Source organism: Rhinoraja longicauda, chromosome 6 (assembly GCF_053455715.1).
Source record: "Rhinoraja longicauda isolate Sanriku21f chromosome 6, sRhiLon1.1, whole genome shotgun sequence".
Lineage (NCBI taxonomy): Eukaryota > Metazoa > Chordata > Chondrichthyes > Rajiformes > Arhynchobatidae > Rhinoraja > Rhinoraja longicauda.
In genome coordinates, this window is record NC_135958.1 from 55,518,245 (window position 1) to 55,535,776 (window position 17,532).

At 43.9% G+C, this 17,532-nt stretch overlaps 1 protein-coding gene across 1 annotated transcript in view; it reads right to left on the reverse strand.

Moving 5' to 3' along the window:
- The window catches only part of LOC144594474 (ubiquitin carboxyl-terminal hydrolase 43-like), a 391,904-nt gene that overhangs the window by 288,019 nt on the left and 86,353 nt on the right, over nt 1–17,532 (reverse strand). Inside the window, exon 3 of the mRNA XM_078400997.1 lies at nt 5,068–5,153. Coding sequence (XP_078257123.1) covers nt 5,068–5,153 — 86 coding nt within the window. The remainder of the gene's footprint in view (nt 1–5,067; nt 5,154–17,532) is intronic.

The window sequence follows — 17,532 nt, forward strand, 5'->3', positions numbered from 1 at the left end:
GTTTGAATAAAAGCTTGCACCATTTCTCCAAGAACCCAACACATTTTGATCGTCACCAGATCACTGCATACTCTGAGAAATTAACTTCATGCAACTGAAACCTCCATCTACAATCTAATACACTTTGTTTCGTTATGTAGGAAAATATCTGCAGATGCTGGTTCAAATCGAAGGGATCAAAAAATGCTGGAGTAACTCAGCGGGTCAGGCAGCATCTCAGGAGAGAAGGAATGGGTGACGTTTCGGGTCGAGACCCTTCTTCGGACCCAAAACGTCACCCGTTCCTGCTCTCCGGAGATGCTGCCTGACCCGCTGAGTTACTCCAGCATTTTGTGATACCTTCATTTTGTTATCCGTTTCCCAAGTGGCGTGCAACCATTGTGCAGTACAAGAGGAGCTCTATGTCCAAATTTAATCACTCCAATGTTCCTTTGTCAGCCTTCCTTGTTCATTAAACTTGGTCAAGTAAAACTCTGCCACTGTGTCCTAACTCACAACAAACACGGTTTTACCTTTAACCCCTCTGCTTCCTGTCCCACAGTGATATCCAGTTAACCAATGACTTCATTTCAGCCTGTTATGCTGCTAAAACCAAGAAGCGAACTGATCTCGCAGTTGCCAAATTCCCCTTCCCATTCCCACACTGACCTTTCTGTCCTGAGCCTCCTCCTTTTTCGGAGTAAGGCCTAGATGCAAATCGGAGGAACAGCATCTCATATGCTGTTTGAGCAGCTTACAACTAAATGTGTGAATATTGATTTCTCTAACTTCAGGTAACCCCTAGATTCTCACTCTCTCCATCCCTCCCCCACCCAAGGCACACCAGCTTCTCGTTCTCACCTAGCAAACAGCTTACAATGGCCTGTATCCTTTATCATCGTCACATTTTTGTATATCTTTCATTCATTAGTTCTATATCTCTCTACATCCCCATCTATATCTCTCGTTTCCCTTTCCCCTGACTCTTGTCCGAAGAAGGGTCCCGATCCGAAACGTCACCCATTCCTTTTCTCCAGAGATTCTGCCTGTCCTGCTGTGTTACTCCAGCTTTTTAAGTCTCTCAAGAATTTCAATGTTCTGTTGCTGGTATATGTGCATTTAAACACTCTTGACTCTAGTAAAATTCTCATTTTACTCTTCATATTTCTACCCCTGCTCATATCTGTGATCTCTTCTTGGTCCAAACTTCTCAGTTATCTGCATTCTCTTAATTCTGGCCTCTGCACCACCAATGAATGTCACAATAACAGCAATAATATTGTACAATATTGTATCATAATGCAATACAATAAACTAACATTACAACTCTATTTTGATGCTTTGTGATCTGAATGCTGTTTTTAAAAGTCATGGGAGGAGCATATAAAAATACAGATTTCAGATGATTTTATGAAAAAATTGATTTAAATGAAACAAATTTTCTGCACTCAAATAATACAATAACCCCAACCATTGAGACTATCACATAGTCTCCCTCTATCACTTCTCATTGAACCGAATATTGCAAGAACTGTCACTGATTGCGTTCGACGTGAATCACTGCTCGTGGTTCTGTATTTGCGTTGTAACACAAGCAGCATTTGCAGAGGAAATTATTCGATGGCCTTAAAGTTTATCCTTTCCCAGTTTGATTAACGGACAGGTGTGCAGAAAGGAACCGCAGATGCTGGTATTTTCCGAAGACAGACACAAAGTGCTGGAGTAACTCGGCGGGGCACAACAAGAGATAAAGGAGGACAAGCAAAATACTTTGTGGAAAGGCCTTCCGAAAAGAGCTGACAGCAAATTTATTCAATGGATAAATTGCGCAGGATTCCACAGCACAACTTTCATCCGTCTGACACAGAACTCTTCAAGGCAAGTTACAGTAGAGTATCTACACACACTGCACGATATGAAGCAGTTCACATTTTAATAGTTATTTACCTACAGTCATGGAATCATACGGCATGGAAACAGGCCGTTCTTCCCAACTTGCCCAACCAATATGCCCCATCTACACTAGTCCCACCTGCCTGCTTTTGGCCCATATCTCTCTAAACCTTTCCTATCCCTGTACCTGTCTAAATGTTTCTTCAACATTGCAATAGTACCTGCCTCAACTACCTCCTCCAGCAGCTCATTCCATACACCCACCAACCACCCTTTGTGGAATAAAGTTACCCCTCAGGTTCCTATTAAATCTTCCCACCCCCCTCCTTAAACCTATGCCCTCTGGTTCTCGGTTCCCCTACTCTGGGCAAGAGACGTATGTTTGCCCTATCTATTCCTCTCATGATTTTGTACACCTCTATAAGATCACCCCTTACCCTCCTGCGCTCCAAGGAATAGTCCTAACCTGCTCAACCTCTCCTTCTAGCTTATGCCTTGAGTCCTGGCAACATCGACGTAAATCTTCTAAGCACCCTTTCCAGCTTGAAAAACATCAAATTTACCATCAATATAGTAGAGGTAGTTTAATATCAAGCTGGATTAAAGGTTTTCTACAAAGCAAATGCACTCTCTCCTCTTATTGCAAACTGCAAATGTAATCATCAAAGCTTTTACAAATGAGATGTCTGTGAAGTGTATCAGCGCAATGAAAACAATTCCAGCACATCTCAAACCTATTACCACATTCCTGCCTCTTCTTCCACAAAGGCTAATTTTAGAAGAATGACAATTTTCAAGTTTCCATGTTTGTCCATGACAAGACTACAAGACCTCTGACCCTTCTCTGAATCTCTCGTTCTCCCCACTAACTCCATCAGTTTGAGGTAGGGTCCAGATCAAAAACACCGCCTGTCCAGTCCTTCCACAGATGCTGCCTGACCAGCCGAGTTCCTCCAGTAGTTTGTCTTTTGCTCAAGATTCCAGGATCTGCAGTTCCACGTTTCCATTTTACTGCTCCACTGCGAGTTCTTCTCAGAGTAGGCCAATGGTGAAGACGTTCTTCTCCTCTCTCTGATGAGAGTTCCTTGAGACCCTCTGTTACTGCAGCCCCTCCGTGACTCCTGCTGCTCTCCTGCTGTCTGACCACGTTCTGACCTAGGCTCATTTTAGAGATACAGCACAGAAATGGTCCTTCAGCCCAATAACTGTGCCGACCAGCGATCCCCACACAGTAATACTATCCTACACACCTGGGCCAATTTACAATTTTACCGAAGCCTATAAACCTACAAACCTGTACGTCTTTGGAATGCGGGAGAAAACCAGAGCACCCGGAGGAAACCCACGTGGTCACAGGGAGAAGGTACAAACTCCGTACAGACTGCACCTGTAGTCAGGATCGAACCTGGTCTCTGGCGCTGCAAGGAAGCGACTCTGTCACTGCGCCACCCCAAATTACTATAGCCATGTGTCTTTCTGGAGTCTGAAGGGTCCCAACCCAAAACGTGTCTGTCTATTCCTCCGCAGATGCTGCCTGACTCATTGAGTTCTTCCAGCACTTTCACTCAAGATTCCAGCATCAGCAGTCTCTTGTATCTCTGTCCTGACTACAAGATTAACTGAAATAACCGCAGGCCAGTTATTTTATGCCCAAACAACATCAGAGCTCATAAATCATTGAGGCAAATTTCCAAATATATCTTGAACTTCTACAGCAACGCACTATGAATACTGTCAACAGCAAACTGTGGCATGCAGGGGTGAGGTTGATGGAACAGCCCAAGCTGTGTGTTTTAGATTGCTAGAAACTACAAAGGAAATCTTCTCGTAGACAGTGGGAACTGCAAGTAGACACAAAGTGCTGGAGTAACTCAGTGGGCCAGGCAGCATCTCTGGAGGTAAGGAACAGGTGACGTTTCAGGATGAAACCCTTCTTCTGACTGAAGGGTTGAGGGTTGAAGAAGGGTCTCGACCCGAAACGTCACCCATTCCTTCTCTCCAGAGATGCTGCCTGACCCGCTGGGTTTCTCCAGCTTTTTGTATCTACCTTCAGCATCTGCAGTTTTTTTCCTAAACAATTTTATTAACTTTGTTTTACTAAATTGAGATTTTTTTCTATGTGCATTGATAAGTAAGTTAATATGTAATTAAACACAACTAAGTCAATCTCAGTTTTTCTGGTATGTTTCCTTTAAACAGAAGAAAACCAATCTGATTAAGTTTTGCTTCTCAGCAGGTGTTAGGCAATTTGAAGCGCTGATTAAAAAAAGGAATGTTCAAAGTGCGATCTCCTTTCTATTGAGTAAAATCAGATACACATCCTTACACATGTATGAAGAAAGGTCTCGACCCGAAACTCTTCCTTCTCTCCAGAGATGCTGCCTGTTCCACTGAGTTACTGTGGCATTTTGTATCTATCTTCAGTGTTAACCAGCATCTGAAGTTCCTTCCTACACACACTGGATGTCTGGAAAAATCGCTAATTAGCCACACTAGTAACATGGTGAACGAAAATTGTAACTCCACGAGAAACAAGTGCCATGACTTAAAACTAAAACTGAGACGTTATTTACCCTGCATCCTGACTTTAGTCTTAAGGCTTTGGAGATACAGCGTGGAAACAGGCCCTCCAGCCCACTGAGTCCGCACCGACCAGCGATCACCCTGTACATAATTTACAATGACAGAAGCCAAATTAATCTATAAACTTGTACGTATTTGGAGTGTGGGAGGAAACCGGAGCACTCGCTAGAAAACCCATAGTCACAGGAGAGCGTACTAACTCTATTCAGACAGTAGTCAGGATCAAACCCGGGTCTCTGATGCTGTGAGGCAGCAACTCTACCACTGAGTCGCCCTTCGTTCCTGAGATATAAAACTCTTAAGTAATTTATAAATCATTTCCAGCCCAGAGCAACCCCACTCTCCAAGTGTTGCCATGGTCCACAATGAATTTCAGGCACATCTAAAACCGAAGCATTTATTTACTGTGAAACTTAATTTATTGCAAACCTTTCAGACTCCAAGACAGGGATCCTGTATCCCGGACTTCAATGGAGAGCTGGAGTAGCATGGGGTTATCTTGAAATCCCTGCTGATAAGCCATCCATTGTGTTTCAGGGATGCAGAAATAAAATCCTGCACTCTACTCTCTTTTAAATCCTTTTTTCTGAGGCAGAAGATTAATTAAGTTACCTGTACTGTGCTTGGAAAAGTTCTTGAACAAAGCTCTGAATTCCAGGCAGTTGGGAGCCTCCTGTAGAATTTTCATCAGTGGGAGACTGCAACAAAAAGATAAAAATAAGTGTTAAACAAAAATAATACTTCCAGATTATTCAAGGATTTAAGTACTCAATGATGATTTGATATTGATCTTTGCCTTACCGGCATAGATAAAGCTTGATGGAATTCCCAACTTTAAATTGCGGCAGATGGATTACTATGAACTGTGATCTCACATAATTCCACTGTTTAAGTAGCAAGCAAATTATATCGAAAATGTGACCAGATTACATCCACACTCCTGATTCCTTATTCCTCCAGTTTCAGAATACTGAAACTAAACAAGTGTACCGAGGTAACGGTTTACATGTCATTTGGAGACACAAGAAACTGCAGATGCTGGAACCTTGAGCAAAACACAAAGTGCCGGAGCAACGGTAGCGCAGCGGTAGAGTTGCTGCTTTACAGCGAATGCAGCGCCGGAGACTCAGGTTCGATCCTGACTACGGGTGCTGCACTGTAAGGAGTTTGTACGTTCTCCCCGTGACCTGCGTGGGTTTTCTCCGAGATCTTCGGTTTCCTCCCACACTCCAAAGACGTACAGGTATGTAGGTTAATTGGCTGGGTAAATGTAAAAATTGTCCCTAGTGGGTGTAGGATAGTGTTAATGTGCGGGGATCGCTGGGCGGCACGGACTTGGAGGGCCGAAAAGGCCTGTTTCCGGCTGTATATATATGATATGATGATATGAACTCAGTCTGAAGAAGGGTCTCGCCCCAAAACATCACCTGTCCATTCCCTCCACAGATGCTGCCGGACCAACTGAGTTCCTCCAACACTTTGTGCTTTTCTAAAGGTTTCATTACGAAACAAAGACAATTACTGAATGCACACAAGACCAAGGCAAGACTAAGGGCTGACGTAACTAATCTTATCACATAAGATAGACACAAAACGCTGGAGTAACTCAGCGGGTCAGATAGCATCTCTGGAGAAAAGGAATAAGTGACGTTTCGGGTCATAACCCTTCTTCAGACCACGGTTCTCGACCCGAAACGTCACCTCTTCCTTTCACCTGCTGAGTTACTCCAGTTTTTTTTGTGTCTATCTTTGGTTTAAACCAGCATCTGCAGTTCCTTCCCACAAAATCTTATCACATGTGCCTCTTGACACTCTGTGGACACATCCTTGTCAACTTCAAGAGCCACAGACAAATGGCAGGAAACCCAAATAACCAAACATAATAAAACAATTAAGTAGTGGGATCCCCAGAGCCTGAGTTGTGAAATGGAGGAACACTGTGATCATGGTGACAAAGTGCAAGGCATGCACGCATCTACGCCAGATAGACATTCCCTTATGAAAAGGATAATTGAGAGGGTGGATTAATTAGTTCCATACAGACAAGAAGAATCATTAATCCTTGACATAAGGCATAGAAATAAACATTATAAACATCATAGAAAGATAGGTCAGAAACAAACTAGATGAATATGTTGTGAAGATCCACTCATGTAACACTGCCTAAACTTCACCGACAAGCATTGCATTGGCATTATGCTTCCAACTGAAGTTTTATTTATTAAAGTCACGATAACCAGTCTGCTTTTCTCATAAAAAAATTATGGACACATGAAGCAAATTCACCATGATAAATAAGTCTCCCTCTGTACTTGGTCAACACTTCAAGTTAAGGCCTGTTCTGCTATTGCATGTGTAATCTTAGTTTATTGCATTGCATTTATTTATTTTTGTAAGATTTATAATAATGCTGTACGATATATATGATATATACAATGTGTACTTTCACGTTGACCTGGACATTCATAGAAACATAGAAACATAGAAAATAGGTGCAGTAGGCCATTCGGCCCTTCGAGCCAGCACCGCCATTCAATATGATCATGGCTGATCTCAAATCAATACCCCGTTCCCCCTTGACCCATTGAGTCCATGTCAACCAACGACTGCACGTTTACACACGTTCTATGTTATCCCACTTTAATATGGTTATTAATTAAAGAGATTTTAGTTATTTTATTTATCCATGTGTGTAAGTGCATTATTTTATTTATCCATGTGTGTACGTGCGTTAAGCTGCTGCTTGTTAAGCAAGAATCTCATTGTTCTGTTGTCGTCACATGACACTTAAACACACTTGACTCTCCCTTTACTTTTTTGACTAACGACACACCCCCTTCATTGTTTAAACTATGCAAAATGATGTTATGAATTAGCTTGCTCAGATTCACTATTGTCTCTGTTGGTTCACTGTATATTTCGAAGACAATGCTTTCTCCACGTCATCTTTTTGAATAACAATATAAACAAATGAGGTACCAAGATAACACTTCCACTTTTGCCTGGAAGTTAATTCCTGGTTAGGTTTACACACCATGCGTTAGTGGGAATGCTTGCTACACTCAGTCCCATGAAGGTTTGCTGAAGTGCATTTCGGCAGTGGCACAGCAGAGTTGCTGCCTTACAGCGCCAGAGACCCAGGTTCCATCTGGACTACGGGTGTTGTCTGTACAGAGTTAGTACATTTTTACTGTGACCGTGTGGGTTTCCTCCCACACTCCAAAGACCGACAGGTTTGTAGGGTAATTGGTTTTGGTAAAATTGTAAATTGTCCCTGGTGTGCAGGATAGTGCTAGTGTACGGGGGGCGATCGCTGGATGGCACTGACTTGGTGGGCCGAAGGGCCTGTTTCCGCACTGTATCTCTAAAGTCCAAAGGCAGGGTACAAAGCATTGTTGTTGCTCATGTGTATGTAGACTCTACCCGTAAGGATCAATTTTTAAAGCATCGGTTGGTTTTAGTGGATTCAAAGACAGAATACTGCAAATTCCATCTGACATTATAATGACACATTAATCACAATCGGTTGACCTTTCCTCTGAATGTTCATCAAGATTTAATTTCCCTAGTTCCCGGATAGAATGGAATCCTTCAGCATACCTTCAGAGCCTGCTGCCAGCAGCACCAGGATAAAATGCACACATAACCATTGCGTGTCTTAGATAACGCAGGAGAAGTCAAAATACAAATGTCTGTCTAATACGCTTTTTGAGCTGGCATATTATTTTAGAAATAAAACCATCTAAAATCTAAACCCGACACGTCACCCATTCCTTCTCTTCGGAGATGCTGCCTGTCCCGCTGAGTTACGCCAGCATTTTGTGTCTATCTTCAGTGTAAAACAGCATCTGTAGTTCCTTCCTTCACATGAAATCTAAACTGTCTTATTTACCACTGAAAACACTTCTGCTTCAAGCAGAATAACCAGTTCCTGGGCTTTGTGCCACCATTGGCACTGTTAGGCGTAAACATCCTGCTCTCCATAATCTTCCAGTCATGTTGAACCTGGTCAGGTTGACCCATTTTGTCCGACCACACGAACACACATGAACACAGCACACAGAACCTGTCTGCTTTGTGATCGAAACACAAGGAACTGCAGATGCTTGTTTACAAAAAAGATACACAGTGCTGGAGTAAGTCAGCGGGTCAGGCCGCATCTCTGGAGGGCATGGATAGATGACATTTCTGAAGAAAGTTTTCCACCTAAAAGGTCAACTATCTCAAAAGTCGTCTCGCAGACTTTTGACTTTAGACTTTAGAGATACAGCGTGGAAACAGGCCCATTGAGTCTGCGCCGACCAGCGATCACCCCGTACACTAGCACTACCCTACACACCAGGGACAATTTACAGAAGCCAATTAACCTACAAACCTGTATATCTTTGGAGTATGGGAGGAAACCAGAGCACCTGGAGAAAACCCACACGGTCACAGGGAAAGCGTACAAATGTCCTCCCTCTTCTCCCCACTCCCGTCAGGCAAGAGGTGCAGAAATGTAAAATTGCATACCTCCAGATTCAGGGACAGTTTCTTCCCAGCTGTCCTTGGGAACTGAACCACTCTATCAACAACTCGAGAGAGGTCCTGAGCTAATATCTATCTTACTGAAGACCCTCAGACTATCTTTAATCTGACTTTACTGGACTTTAATTTGCACTAAACGTTATTCCCTTTATCCTGTATCTGTACACTGTGGATGACTTGATTGTAATCATGTAGTCTTTCCGCTGACTGGTTAGCAACAAAAGCTTTTCACTGTACCTCAGCACACATGACAATAAACTATAAACTAAACTATAAAAATTGATGATGTGAAATAAACGGAGAGGAAGGCAGACATTTTGCAAGATTCTGAAGCTGGTGAAAGGTCCCAGTGAGAGTTGGATGCAAGATGGGGAATAGTGGGAGAGGTAGCGCAATGGATACATTTTTAAAGCATGGGTAAGGACTTTTTTAACCTTCAATATATCATGCTGAAGAATATTCTAATGATTTGCCCTCCATAGAGACTGGCTTTCCAGTTTATATTTTCCAAACCACACAAGAGCTTGTGAAAGCAATTATTCTCAGGCAAGCAAATTATGCATGGCTTTTGTGGAAAGAATTCGGATGTCATCAGCGCCCTAGTGGTCTATTGTAACTTAGAGTGAATGGAATGAACTGCATGATAAATGTCACTAGCTAACTACTTGGATACTCTGTCATTGTTATGGAAAACATTGCATTTTCCAGCTCTTCACATTTGAAAAGGTTATCTTTTTACAACTCTCCCTGCAGCTTCCTAGAATGAAACCAATGGTACACAAAGCTATATTTAGATTGTCATGCAACTCCCTGAGGGGGTGGGGTGGGGGGGGAGTCTCTATTTCTTATCCATTGTAAATTATAAAGAGCATCTACTGGAGAACAGAAATATCTATTTGAAAACAGACACAAACATTCCTTCTCTCCAGAGATACTGCCTGTCCCGCTGAGTTACTCCAGCATTTTGTGTCGACCTTCGATTTAAACCAGCATCTGCAGTTCCTTCCTACACAGAAATATCTATTTGGTCTTTCCAAAAGCTTCAGTGAATATTCACGAGGCACCCTTCCTGTTGCATGTATTACCAGAACCACAATACACAATATCAGTCGACAGTCTGCTATCCTAACTTCACACAATCTACATCTAGACTACTGCAAATTGTTGTCTCACAACCCTCCCTCCTAACTTGGTAAACGGTTATCTGAAGTTTCATTCAAGGAAAACATTTTTCCAAATCTGCACCAGTTCGCATCAAAAAATATTAAGAAACTGGGCAGGAAAATAGTGTTGAGACAGATGACGAACCAAAGAGGAAAGCCAGCAAACCTTTCATGGAGCATAGAAACGGGCCATTCTGCCCAACTTGCCCACACCAACCAACATGTCCCATCTACACATTTTCCAGCTGCCAGCATTGAGCCCACATCTTTCTAAACCATGTACCTGTCCAAATGTTTCTTAAACATTGCGATACTACCTGCCTCAACTACCTCCTCTGGCAGCTCGTTACATACACCCACCACCCTCTGTGTGAAAAAGTGACCTCTTAGGTTCCTATTAAATCTTTCTCCACTCACCATAAACAAATGTCCTCTGGTTCTTGACTCTCCCTACTCTGGGCAAGAGGCTCTGTGCGTCTACCCGATCTAATCCTCTCATGATTTTCTACACCACTAAGATCACCCTTCATCCAGCTGCGCTCCAAGGAGTCCGAGCCTGCTTAAGCTGTTCCAGTAGCTCAGGCCCTCGAGTCTAAGGAACATCCTCGTAAATCTTCTACGCCAGGTATCGCTGTTGAGCCCTCTGGAGGTGTCTTGGGCCTATCAACGAAACACCAAGGAAGGAGGGTGCCCACCTGATGACCCCAATGAAGTCTTTACCCCTACCCCCACTCAAGAGATTAAGAAGGTGCCGATTACAGTAGGGATTGTAATACCAAGTCCTAAACTCAACTCTGCACCCTTTCCAGCTTGAAACATCAACAGGTCAGTGCTGGAGAGAGTCTACAACTTCAAGTGTCTGGGCGCGCATATCTTTGAAGATCTGTCCTGGACCCAGCACATTGATTCAATCAGAAAAAACAGCTCATCAATGCCTCTACTTCCCGTGAAGAATGAGGAGATTTGGTATGTTGACAAAACTCCCTTGAACTTTTACAATGCCAGAGCTCTGGATTTGACCCTGACCACAGGTGCTGTCCGTATGAAGTTTGTACTTTCTCCCTGTGACCATGTGGCTATTCTCCGGGTGCTCTGGTTCCCCCCCCACCCCCGCTTTCCAAAGACGTACAGGTTTGTAGGGTAATTGGCTTCTGTAAATTGTCCTTAGTGTGTAGGATAGAACTCGTGTACAAGTGATCATTGGTCAACGCTGACTCGGTGGGCCGAAGGGCCTGTTTCCGTGCTGAATCTCTAAAGTCTAAAGATAAGTTTATCTAAAATCATATATTAATTCACAAAATGCTGGAGTAACTCAGCAGGTCAGGCAGCATCTCAGGAGAGAAGGAATGGGCGACGTTTCGGGTCGAGACCCTTCTTCAGACTGATGTCAGGGGGGCGGGACAAAGGAAGGATATCGGTGGAGACAGGAAGGTAGAAGGAGATCTGGGAAGGGGGATGGGAAGAGAGGGACAGAGGAACTATCTAAAGTTGGAGAAGTCAATATTCATTCCACAGGGCTGCAAACTGCCCAGGCAAAATATGAGGTGCTGTTCCTCCAATTTCCGGTGGGCCTCACTGTGACACTGGAGGAGGCCCATGACAGAAAGGTCAGACTGGGAGTGGGACGGGGAGTTGAAGTGCTCGGCCACCGGGAGATCAGTTTGGCCAACGCGGACCGAGCACAGGTGTTGAGCGAAGCGATCGCCGAGCCTGCGTTTGTTTTCGCCGATGTAAATAAGTTGACATCTGGAGCAGCGGATGCAATAGATGAGGTTGGAGGAGGTGCAGGTTAACCTCTGTCTCACCTGGAAAGACTGTTTGGGTCCTTGGATGGAGTTGAGGTGGGAGGTAAAGGGAAAGATCTAAAATCATATAGTCATAGACATAGACATAGAAAATAGGTGGAGGAGTAGGCCATTCGGCCCTTCGAGCCTGCACCGCCATTTAATATGATCATGGCTGATCATCCAGCTCAGTAACCTGTACCTGCCTTCTCTCCATACCCCCTGATCCCTTTAGCCACAAGGGCCACATCTAACTCCCTCTTAAATATAGCCAATGAACTGGCCTCAACTACCTTCTGTGGCAGAGAATTCCACAGACTCACCACTCTCTTTGTGAAGAAATGTTTTCTCATCTCGGTCCTAAAAGACTTCCCCCTTATCCTTAAGCTGTGACCCCTGGTTCTGGACTCCCCCAACATCGGGAACAATCTTCCCGCATCTAGCCTCTCCAACCCCTTAAGAATTTTATATGTTTCTATAAGATCCCCCCTCATAAAATGCGACCGTACGGAAACATACTCTTTGATCCAACTCGCCCATAACGACCAAGATGCCCAATATTCTGAAGATGGGTTTCAACCCAAAACGCTACCTATTCCTTTTCTCCAGAGATGCTGCATCTAAGCTGGTGCTATTTGCCGGGCAGTGTCCACCACTTTTAGTCCTGATTTATTCTGATACATGGGGTATCTTCAAGCAGATCTTGGTGGAAGATGTGCACCATTAATCCATGTCAGATTTGGTCTGATGACTGAGCAACTTATGAATTACAGGCATAAGGACTGAACAGGTTAGTGAATAATAAGAAGCGTAATAAACATAGAGAATGCTGGCTAAACTCAGCAGGGTTCCAGATTTCCAGCATCTGCTGCTGTATTTTGTTTTGACTTTCAATGTTAAAGACATGGTGGTCGGAAGGACCATTTCATGTGATGCTCAGAATTATCATTGGAAATAGATTCCAGCTTAATTGCTGGATCTTATGTCTGAGAAAGATAAACAGGGTTTCAGATAGGAATTTAAGAGCCTTCAGAACGTAAAAGAGAATCAGGAAAGAAAGCAGAAACTATAAAAGTCACAATTACAGGTCCACCACCGATTTGATGGCAACTGGCGGTCTGGCACCTCCTTTAATTGGGCAAAATTACGAGAGCGCACTTGAAATCCCCCTCGGTAGACACCGCCGTGGCTGGGTGAGATGGCCGATCTCGACCTCATCGGCACTTTCGTGGCCGATCAGCGGGTCGAATTTGCTCCTTGCGGCCCGGACCCTGGAACTCTGGTCCAACCAGTGCGTGCAGATCCGTTCCAATCGCCAACTTCCAAGGCCCACTTTGCACGCCGGTATCTGGGCCCCTGGGCTGCTGGTACAGTTGGGATTCCTCTTGGAGGCCGTGACCTCGATTGGTCCGGCCACCGACAGGAATCCTAACTCGGAGACTATCCAGATAACCCAGAAAGGCTCTGCAACCAAAGGTGCCGGAAAATCGGTGGTGGACAACAGTCAAGAGGAGTGACATCACTAATGGTGATCAGGCAGAGGAACCATTTAGGGTTGAACTAAGAAACAAGAAGGATGCAAGGGAACTATCCGCCGGCTTATGATAAGACGTGAGAAATGGGATGTTTAAAGTGAATCAAGTTACAAAATATCTTATTTTTACATGGATTGGGTGAAACAGAACAGCTCAGGGGATAAAAGTAACGCATTTCCAGAATGAATTAATTCAGATGCTCAGAACAATATACTTCAGAATCTAGAGGGAATAGTCTACAAAATAAGAGATAAGTAGTCAAGATGAGGTGAGTAGGCTGATGGAGACACTAGAGACTGCTGGAATCTGGAGCAGAACAACAAGTGTTGGCGGAACTCAGCGGGTCAGGCAGCCTCTGTGGAGGGAATGGACAGGCAATACTTTGGGTCTTCAGACCGAGTGGAGTAAGGGGAGGATGGAGGCAGGACAAAGCCTGGCAAGTGATAGGTGGATGCGGGTGAGGCAGATTGATGGGCAGATGGGTAGTAGTTGGAACGGTGAGCAACCATCTTGCAAGTTTATATGATTACAGATTGAACTTAAGCTGCCAGTAAATCAGCAACAGGGAATCTGCCAGAGTTGTGCTTCCATTTGTTTCTGTATGTCAGTAGTAAGTGTGGGTGGCTTGACATTGGCAGCAGGTTTTAGCAAAAATATTTCAGGTCAAAGTCCTTTCATTAGAACTGTCATCTGCCTGAAAAATTGAATCTAATAGTGATAGCTGTACCCAGCGTTTTCAAAGGGAACTACTAGCAATCAGCCCTTGACACACAAGATTGCTTTTAACTACTTTCCTCCCACCATTCAGTGACCCAAATGCCTCTTCCAGATGGAGTAGCGATTCTCTTGTATTTTGTTGGATTTGTTGCATTTGTGGTCAGAGTTCATGTCATGGTCTTTTCCACATTGAAGAAACAAAGTCCAGATTGGGTGATCCTTAGTGGAATGCTTCATCGGATCAGATAACCGCATGGAAAGTGGCTATTCGGCCCATCTAGTCCATACTCCTTCACAGTGCAATCACATCATTCCCATTTCCCCTCCCCTGATTCAGAGAGTTGTGGACGCAGCCAAGACCATCATGCAAACCAACCTCCCTTCCATAGACTCCATCTACATTTCACGTTGCCTCAGCAAAGCCACCAGCGCAATCAAGGACGTCTCACCCTAGCCACTCCCTCTCTTGCCCTCTCCCATCAGGCAAGACATACAGAAGTTTGAAAACTCCAGTTTCAGGGACAGTTTCTTCCCAGCTATGAGGCAAGTGAACCATCCTATCACCAACTAGAGAGCGGCCCTGACCTACCATCGCCCTCATTGGAGACCCTCGGACTATCTTCAATTAGACTTTATCTTGTACTAAACGTTAATCCCTTTGTCCTGTATCTGTACACTGTGGACATTTGATTGTAATCATGTATAGTTTTTTCACTGACTGGATGGAACACAAAAAAAAGCTTTTCACTGTACCTCGGGACACGTGACAATAAAGTAAACGAATTAAATTAAATTATTTCCCTCTCACACAGCGAATTATTCCTCTCACACATGCCCATTCACCTACACAAAGGAATAATTTACAGTAGGCAATTACATTTTCAGTACATCTTTGGGATTCAAAAGGAAACTGGACCATGGGAGGAAACCCATACAGATTCCTTTCTTATTAAAGATTACAATCAACTGCAGTGTTTTGCACCTTTAGTTCTATCACTGATTATTATCTTTCACCTGCTTCTTCATTCATCTTCATAAAGTGCTGGAGGAACTCAGCGGGTCAGGCAGCATCTGTGGAGGGAATGGACCCTTCATCTTCAGAATCGAGTTCCGCCAGCACTGTTTTGCTCAAATTTCCACCATTTACAGTTTGTTTGTGTCTGAAGAAGGGCCCCGACCTGAAACGCCATCTGCCCATTCCCTCCACAGATATTGTCTGACCCGCTGAGTTTCTCCAGCACTTTGTCTTTTGCTCAAGATTCCGGCATCCAAAGTTTCTTGCATCTCCCTTCATCTTGTTTGCTTCTGTCCAGATAAATCAGTTGCAATTAATGTTATCACGTCACCACCCGGCTTGCCCCCCTATTCCAGACATTGTGTTCTCTTCACACTTGGCACAGTGGTGCAACAGGTAGAGTTGCTGTCTTGCAGCTTTGGAGACTCAAGTTCGATCCTGACGACGGGTGCTGTCTGTACAGAATTTGTACATTCTCCCAGTGACTGCTTGGGTTTTCTCCGAGTGCTTCGGTTACTTCCTACATTCCAAAGATGTGCAGGTTTGAAGGTTCATTTGGCTTTGGTAAATTGTCCCTTGTGTGTAGGATAGAACGAGTGTATTAGGTGATCGCTGGTCGGGACGGTCTCTTGGGCCGAAGGGTCTGTTTCCACTCTGTATCTCCAAACTTAAACTGAACTAAGCATTCCCCCTTCTCGACATCTTAGAGCACTTTTTGATTTCTAACCTTACCAAGTTCTGATGAAGGATCATCCACTGGCAACATTAATTCTCTTTCCTTCCTGACCTGCTGAGTGTTTCCAGTCATTCTGTTCTCATTTCAAGTGAACATTCTCAGATGTTTTGTGCCAACTCCAATGGTGCATGGCATCCTCTGTCCAATTCCTAATTCCATTGATTTAGATGAGGTATTAGCTTACAGCTTGTTTAGAGTTTAGAGATACAATGCGGAAACATGCCCTTCGGCACACCGAGTCCAAGCTGACCAGCGATCAACACACACGCGCGCACGCACGCACGCACGCACACACGCACACACACACACACACACACACACACACACACACACACACACACACACAAACACACACACACCAGGAACAAATTCCATTCTTTACCAAAGCCAATGAACCTACAAAGCTGCATGTCTTTGGTGTGTGGGAGGAAACCAGATGAAACCCATGCGGTCACGGGGAGAATGTACAAACTCTGTACAGACAGCACCTGCAGTCAGGATCGATCCTGGGTCCCTGGCGCTGTAAGGCAGCAACTCTACCGCTGCGCCACCATGTTGTCTTTGAATATGGGTGGTCACACTGTGGGAATTCTCAATCGCGCTGACATCGATTTAACGTCACTCAATTTGAAAAACCACACTACGGGAGTTAAGACGCCTGCAATTAGTTTACACAACTATCTATTCCAATTATTTACAAGATGCCTGATGTCTCGAATCCAATTTAGGAGCCACTAAATTGTTTACAATCAGAACAAAGCCAGATGGACGAAAAGAGCCAACGTATCAGAGAAGCACAATTGCAGAAGCTAATACAATGTTTTGACAGCGAATAGATTGATTTAGTTGATGAAAATGTCAAGTAAAGAAATCAGCTCTCTTATGGAGCTATGTGATCTAATGAACATTTCCAACATTTTCTGGTATTTTTCCCCCTTGCATTGTTGAATCCAGAAGGAAGCAGCAAATCTGGCTTCCAAATCACAATCACCAAAAGCAACATTTTTTTAATCTCAAACCAGAGTAATCTCTTGATATTTATAAAATCTGCAGCCTTCATACTTGAGAATGTTCGGACATGTCTTTCTCTTAATATATCCTCTTCTCCCCGCCCCCTTTGAGCAGAAGATACAAAAGCATGGAACCACATACAAACAGCTTCTTACTCTGTAAGCGGTCTACTGAACAGTCCTGCCATAAATCAGGATCGTTAAATCTACCGCATTACAGACTGGACAGGACTTTTTCTCCTGTAATTGGTACACAGCAATGTTGTATAACATTCTGCACTCTGGTATTTTTCTCTTTGCAACTGTTGTTTTTGTGTACGGCTTGATTTTACTCATATATGGTGTGATCTGCTTTAATTGGACAGCACGCAAAAGCTTTTCACCACATCCCGTTCACAAAGAAATAATAAACCAATACCAATGACTCCCTTTCCCCTGACACTCTGTCTGAAGAAGAGTCTCAACCCGAAACGTCACCCATTCCCTCTCTCCAGAGATACAGCCTGTCCCCCATCATTTTGTGTCTATCCACCAATATCAAGATGCAACTTCTGCTTTACGTAAGGTCGGTCTAATAACCTGATGGTTGT